We start from the raw sequence: 7,000 nt of genomic DNA on the forward strand, positions 1-7,000 counted from the left end.
CCGCGGCATGTGGGATCCTCCCGGACCAGGGATCGAACCCGCACCCCCCCCCACTGGCAGGCGGACTCCCAACCACTGCACCACCAGGGAAGCCCAGAAGTGCAAATCTTATACTCTAAAAACTACAAAACATTGTTGGAAAAAAATTTGAAAGACCTATGTAAATGTGCATGGATTGGAAGACTTAATGTTGTTAAGATGGCAAAACTCCCAAACTATACACAATTCCTATCAAAATCACAGCTGCCTTCTTTGCAGAAATTAACAAGCTCAAACTAAAATTCCTATAAAAAAGCAAGGACCCGGAATAGCAAAACAATCTTGAAAATGAAGTACAAAGGGCTTACTTACATTTTGCAGTTTCAGAACTTACTACAGGACTTCCCTGGTGGCGCAGTGGTTAAGAATCCACCTGCCAATGCAGGGGACACAGGTTCAAGCCCTGATCCGGGAAGATCCCACATGCCGCGGAGCACTAAGCCCATGCGCCACAACTACTGAGCCTGCGCTCTAGAGCCCGCAAGCCACAACTACTGAGCCCGCGAGCCACAGTTACTGAAGCCCACGTACCTAGAGCCTGTGCTCTGCAACAAGAGAAGCTACCACAATGAGAAGCGCACGCACCGCAATGAAGAGTAGCTCCCGGTCACTGCAACTAGAGAAAGCCCACGCACAACAACAAAGACCCAACACAGCCAAAAATAAATAAATAAATAAAATTTTAAAAACTTACTACAAAGCTATCATAATCAAGGCAGTGTAGTACTAGTGAAAGGTTAGACATATAGATCAATGGAAAAAAATTAAGAGACCGAAAATAAATCACATTTACAGTCAACTGATTTTCAACAAGGTGCCAACAAAATTCATAGGGGAAAAAATAGTCTTTTCAAATGGTGCTAGGACAAGTGGATATCTACATGTAAAATAATCTAGTTGGAACTTACCTCACACCATGTGCAAAAAGCAACTGAAAGAGAATCAAAGACTAATTGCAGGAACCAAAACTATAACACTCTAAGAAGAAAAAATAGTGATAAGGCTTTGTTACCTTGGGTTAAGCAATTCTGTCTAAATATGACCCCAAGGCACAAGAAACGAAAGAAAAAATATAAAAATTGGACACAATTAAAATTTAAAATGTGTGTGAATCAAAGAGCATCATCAAGAAAGTGAAAAGAAGTGAATGGGAGAAAATATTTGCAAAACACATATCTAGTAAGGGATTTATATCTACCATATAAAAAAGGACACTTACAACTCAATTAATAAGACAAACAATCCAATTTAAAAATGAGCAAAGATGGGGATATATGTATATGTATAGCTGATTCACTTTGTTATAAAGCAGAAACTAACACACTGTAAAGCAATTATACTCCAATAAAGACGTTAAGAAAAAATAAAATAAAAATGAGCAAAGGATTTGAATAGACATTTCTCCAAATGCATAAAAATGACCAATAAGCACATGAAAAGATGTTTAACATCATTAGAGCCATCAGGGAAATGTAAAACAAAATCACAATGAGATACCACTTCACACCTACTATGATGATGGAAATCAAAAGACAGATATTAAGTGGTGGCGAAATGTGGAGAAATTAGAACCCTCATACATTAGTAGTGGGAATATGGAACAGTGCAGCTGCTGTGGAAAAGAGTTTGGTGGTTTCTTAAAAAACTTATAAACATGTTATCCAGCAATTCCACTCCTAGGCACTAAATACCCCCCAAAAAATTGAAAACAGAGACTCAAACAGATACTTGTCACAAATATTCATAGCAGCATTTTTCAAAATGGCCAAAAGGTCCAAATGTCCAGCAACAGAAGAAGGGATAAAGAAAATGTGATATATTTATACAATATTATTATTCAGATATATTATTCAGACATAAAAAGAAACAAAGTTCTGATACATGATACAACATGAACTTTGAAAATATTATGCTACATGAAAGAAGCCAGACCCAAAAGGGCAAATATTATGATTTCACTTAAACGAAGTATCTAGAATAGGTAAATTCAAAGACAGAGAAAATAGGTTAGAAATTACTAAAAGAACTCAATGGGGAAAGGATAATCTCTTCAATAAATGGTGCTGGGAAAACTGAATAACCACATGCAGAAGAATGAAATTGGACCCCTATCTTACACCACTCACAAAAATTAATTTGAAATCGATTAAGGACTTAAACAGAAGAAGTGAAACCGTAAAACTAGAAGAAAACAAATGGTAATTATGTGATGTGAAGGAGGTGTTAGCTAAGGCTATGGTGGAGATCATTTTGCAATATATAAGTGTATCAAACTGTACACCTTAAACTTACACAATGTTATATATGTCACTTATATATGTCTCAATAAAGCTAGGGGGGAAAAGAAATTACCAGAGGAAAAAATTTTGGAACTAGATAATGGTGATGGTTGTACAACACTGTGAAAGTACTAATGCCAATGGACTGCACACTTAATGGTTAAAATGGCAAAATTTTATGTTATATATATTTTATCACAATGAAAAGACGTAAACATTAAACAATACTAAGGAATAAAGTTTTTAAAGTGCAAGACTTGTACCCTGAAAACTACAAAACACTGTTGAAAGAAATTAAAGAAGACCTAAATAAATGAAAGCTACACCATGTTCACAGATTGGAAGACTTAATACAGTTAAGATGGGAATATTACTCATATTGATCTACAGATTTAATCCCAGCTGCCTTCTTTGCAGGAAGTGACAAGCTTATCCTAAAATTCCTATGGAAAAGTAAAGAACCATAGTAGTCAAAATAATCTTGAAAAAGAACAAATCAGGACTCACTCTGGATTTCAAAATTTACTACAAAGCTACAGTAATCAAGATTTTGTGGTACTGGCATAAGGACAGACACACAGATCCATGGAACAGAACTGAAAGTCCGGAATTAAACCCTCACATTTATGGTCAAATGATCTTTAATGAGGGTGTCAAGACCATTCAAGAGGGAAAGAACAGTCTCTTCAAGAAATAGTGCTCGGGGGGCTTCCCTGGTGGCACAATGGTTAAGAATCCGCCTGCCAGTGCAGCGGACACGGGTTCGAACCCTAGCCCAGGAAGATCCCACATGCCGCGGAGCAACTAAGCCCGTGCACCACAACTACTGAGCCTGCGCTCTAGAGCCCGCGAGCCACAACTACTGAGCCCACGTGCTACAGCTACTGAAGTCCTCACGCCTAGAGGCCGTGCTCCGCAACAAGAGAAGCCACGTTGATGAGAAGCCCATGCACCGCAATGAAGAGTAGCCACCACTCGCCACAACTAGAGAAAGCCCACGTGCAGCAACGAAGACCCAATGCAGCCAAAAATAAATAAATTTATAAAAAAAAAAAAAGAAAGAAAGAAATAGTGCTTGGACAACTGAACGTTCCCATGCCAAAGGATGAATTTGGACAATACCTCATACCATGTACAAAAATCAACTCAAAAGGTATAAGAGCTAAAACTGTAAATTATTTAGAAGAAAAGATAGGTATGAATCAATAACAAATAATAACAATAAAATATTATAGCTTCTCTTCATTGAGCAATTACTTTATGCTGGTCTCCCTAACAAGCTCTTTGTGTATGTAATCTTACGTTTAAAGGAGGTACACCCAACTTCACCCTAACTCACCATTTCTGTGTCCCACTCACCATACATCAGCCCTAAGCCTAGCTTAAATGAGTAAAAATTAGCTTCAAATGCTTACTTCTAAATTTAAAGTTGTACGTATGAATATTGCTATATTATTTCTCCATTTTTTACTGTTTTTTTCAAGTCATCAAAGTTGCACGTGACATAAAAGGAAAGGGTGAGTGACAAGGTACAAAATGGTACATTAGCCATTCATTTCTTTACATTATTATTTTCTATTCCATTAATGTCAAGTTCTTTTTTTTTTTTTTGTAATGAAGAGGTCATTTTAATTTGAGACAGAGGAAAAATGCTACTTAAAACATACCGAGAGCAAAGCCTTACTGTTGGAACCAGGTGTCAGAGAGGATGAGTATATTTAAACAGCAAGGTAGGCTATTTTGAGATAAAAATAAGTAACAGGGAGTCAACAAATAACCTTCCCCATTCCGAAACTGTAAAACTGATGCTCTGAAACTGCTGCACCACCAGCAGGAGTTAAGTGGTGAAGTTTCTGTGATTAGATGACAAATGTTTGCAAGCTTGCATGAATCCGCATTTTTCTAGGGAACAGATCCACAACCCTCTTCAGATGGACAACACATGGCAGATGCCCAATTAATGTTTGTTGAAAGTATAAATGAAGGGGCTCTACAGCAAGTAAGAGCCAGTGCACGACCCAAAACTGCTTCCTTGGTTCCGTCTTTCATCACCTTCAAACTCCAGAATCATTCCAGGAGTGTCTTGAGCTGTCTGTTGCAACAACTTTCTATAACTGTTTTTCTGAACAAAATATTACAAAGGGTCTTACCAAGATTAGAGAATCCATCCTGAAGGGCCCATAATCGAGCCCAAGGGGCAGGGACAGGCTCCTCGGGTTCTTGGTCCTCGGGAATAGAATAGAGTTCCTGCGTGGACACTGTGTCTAAGGAGCTCAGCGTACCCGAGCTGGAGTGAGAGGACTGGCTGGACGTGGGCACCGTGCTGGTAGAGGAGCTGGACGTGCCCTGGGACTGTGAAGAGGAGCCGTGTGGCTGTGAGGAGGGACCGTGGGACTGCGAGAAGCCACCTTGGGACTGCGGGGAGGCACTGCCATGGGGCTGATGACACTCCACATCCGTCTCCCGAGACATCACCACCTCAAAAATAAGTGTCCAACAGTAAGGTGAATTTCAAGGAACAAGACATCGTAAAGGTCAAGAGTGAAGGATGGGTATATTACAACAGCCAAAAAAAAAAAAGATCCAGGATACGCATGCTCTGCAAAAATTAAAATTCTAACAGTTTAGACCTATCATTCTTCTGGGCTGAGCTTTTCATCACATCATTTTCACCTGATAAGTTTTTGTGTGACAGCCACAACCACAGAGGACAGAAACAAAGAAATTACTTGAAGGCTGTAAATAAGTAAAAAGCAATGAAACTGAATTGGGGAGGGGGAGAGACTCATAACAGCTTACACTCATCCAATTTTTTAAAATTAAAAACGGGAGCTAAAATGTATTCATTAATACAATCAACACTACACTTAAACTTCATATGTATTTTTGAAAAAGAAAGAAAGGGAAGGGTCAGGTGGCTTGGCATAGACTAAGAAAAACTCTACAGAAATTCACTGCATCACCCCAGGGGTGGCTATGTTATACATAAAATGCCACTGATGCCCCCTCTCCCCCAAACCAGCTCCTGGAGGGTAGGACCCAAGTTCATTCTAGATTCCTTGACTCCAAACTAAGAGCTGGGCCACTTAATAAGGCAAAACACTAAGACTGCTCTAAACAACTCCACCTAGCCCTTTGTGATGCTAATTAACTATGGGGCTCACCTTTTCGGCATCCTAAATGGCCTCCCAGCCCAACAGAAGCCTGAAGAAAACCATGATGAGACACAGAAGACCATAACAGAGGTTCCCACCCCAGCTTTAAAATTAATTTGATGGACAGTTAAACTCCAATAACAGAACCTATAGTAAAGTCAAAGTAACTTTCAATCCCTAACTTTAAATCCCTAATTTGATTAAAAAAAAAAAAAAAAAGTGCTTTCTCTCCTGAATCCCACACTCAGGCTACCCCTCAAGGAGACTACAGTAAACATGACTCACACTGATTATTGCATTTACACAGCTTTCCAGATGCAAAGGTCCTTATGAGTTTTCCTGAAAGCACACCAGGGAGGTAGGTGTTGCCAGAGCTGGGTCCGCCACTTCAGGACCTGCTGCTCTAATACCACCTCAGCCGAGCTGTGTCCTCCTGCAGCTTCCTGAGCAAGACTCCTCTGCCCTGAAAACTGGCAAAAGACAGTGTGTCAAAAGGTAGCTGCTATCATCGCTCATGATAAGAGGGTCCACCAGACCAGGACTACATTGGCCTCTGCCATGAAGAAAAAGTATAGTGGAGAGGTTATAAGCAAACAGATCTGGAGTCGAGTCAGATGTCTAAGTCAACTCTTTGCACGACCTTTACGTAGATCGCAACCTCTCTGAACCCAGAAAAGTATATAGAGCTTGCGAATCAAATGAGATGATGCATCAACGTTCCTCCCCCCACCCCTCGGTAATGCTTGATAATTGGGAATTCCAGGCCCAAAGAATCTGAAAGCAGGAAAAGGCCTTACAAGTGCAACACAATTTTTTTTTTCAAATAGAGAAACTGAGTCCCAAGGAAGACTGGTACCCTCCTACCCTCCCCTTGCCACCCCATCCCCCACACTTCCTTAGGGACACTCGCAGAGCATCCTCCTACACAAGTCGGTGTGTTTCCAATTCCTGCAGCACCTTGCAGCTAATAATGGGTTCTCAGTACGCATTTTCCAGATTGAACCTAAATATGGAAATAATTACTAACACCTATAAAACTCTCTACGGAGCAACTTCGCTCTCATTTTGAAGGGGACAACTTTGTTCTTTCTTATCCTTTACGTCTGGGCCAGTTTCAGCTTGAAAGTTACAAGGGAAGTGACCTTCACCTCGAAATTTATCTACAAAGAAGGAAGAGAGTCGGCCACGCATTCCTCTCCCCCTTCCCAGGCTCAAACACAGTACAAAACGGAAGCTCGGGAAATTCAGCTCGCAAAAAGACCCTGAGGATAGGATTCGAACCCCTCAATACCCAAAAGAAGTTCCCACTATGACTCACCGCGAGCCCACCTAGAACCGCACACTCAGAGCAGCCGTAGCCAGCGGAGTGGCGCTAAACCCGCTGATACAAACTCCACCCTCAGCCAATCAAAACACCCCTCCGCCCCCGCCGGACCAATGACAAACAGCGGATGTGGCGGCCCACTTAGCCTCAATGCTTTCTGGGAGTTGTAGTTTAAAACGCAGAACGGGACTCGGAATCCAGGT

General features: G+C 40.8%; 1 protein-coding gene across 3 annotated transcripts in view; it reads right to left on the reverse strand.

Annotated features, from left to right (window-relative positions):
* CHEK2 (checkpoint kinase 2) overlaps positions 1-6,935 on the reverse strand; it is a 41,456-nt gene extending 34,521 nt beyond the window's left edge. The window contains exons 1-4 of one of the 3 annotated variants that reach the window (XM_082416322.1): positions 6,792-6,935; positions 5,759-5,943; positions 5,483-5,522; positions 4,469-4,796 (exon numbers count right to left, since the gene is read on the reverse strand). In XM_082416322.1, the coding sequence (XP_082272448.1) occupies positions 4,469-4,790 (322 nt within the window). In that variant the 5' untranslated portion in view covers positions 4,791-4,796; positions 5,483-5,522; positions 5,759-5,943; positions 6,792-6,935. The remainder of the gene's footprint in view (positions 1-4,468; positions 4,797-5,482; positions 5,523-5,758; positions 5,944-6,791) is intronic. The other 2 variants (XM_082416321.1, XM_082416323.1) reach the window with 2 other exon arrangements.
* Between the last annotated feature and the right edge of the window lie 65 nt (positions 6,936-7,000).

Source organism: Balaenoptera physalus (assembly GCF_965194825.1).
Source record: "Balaenoptera physalus genome assembly, chromosome: 12".
NCBI lineage: Eukaryota > Metazoa > Chordata > Mammalia > Artiodactyla > Balaenopteridae > Balaenoptera > Balaenoptera physalus.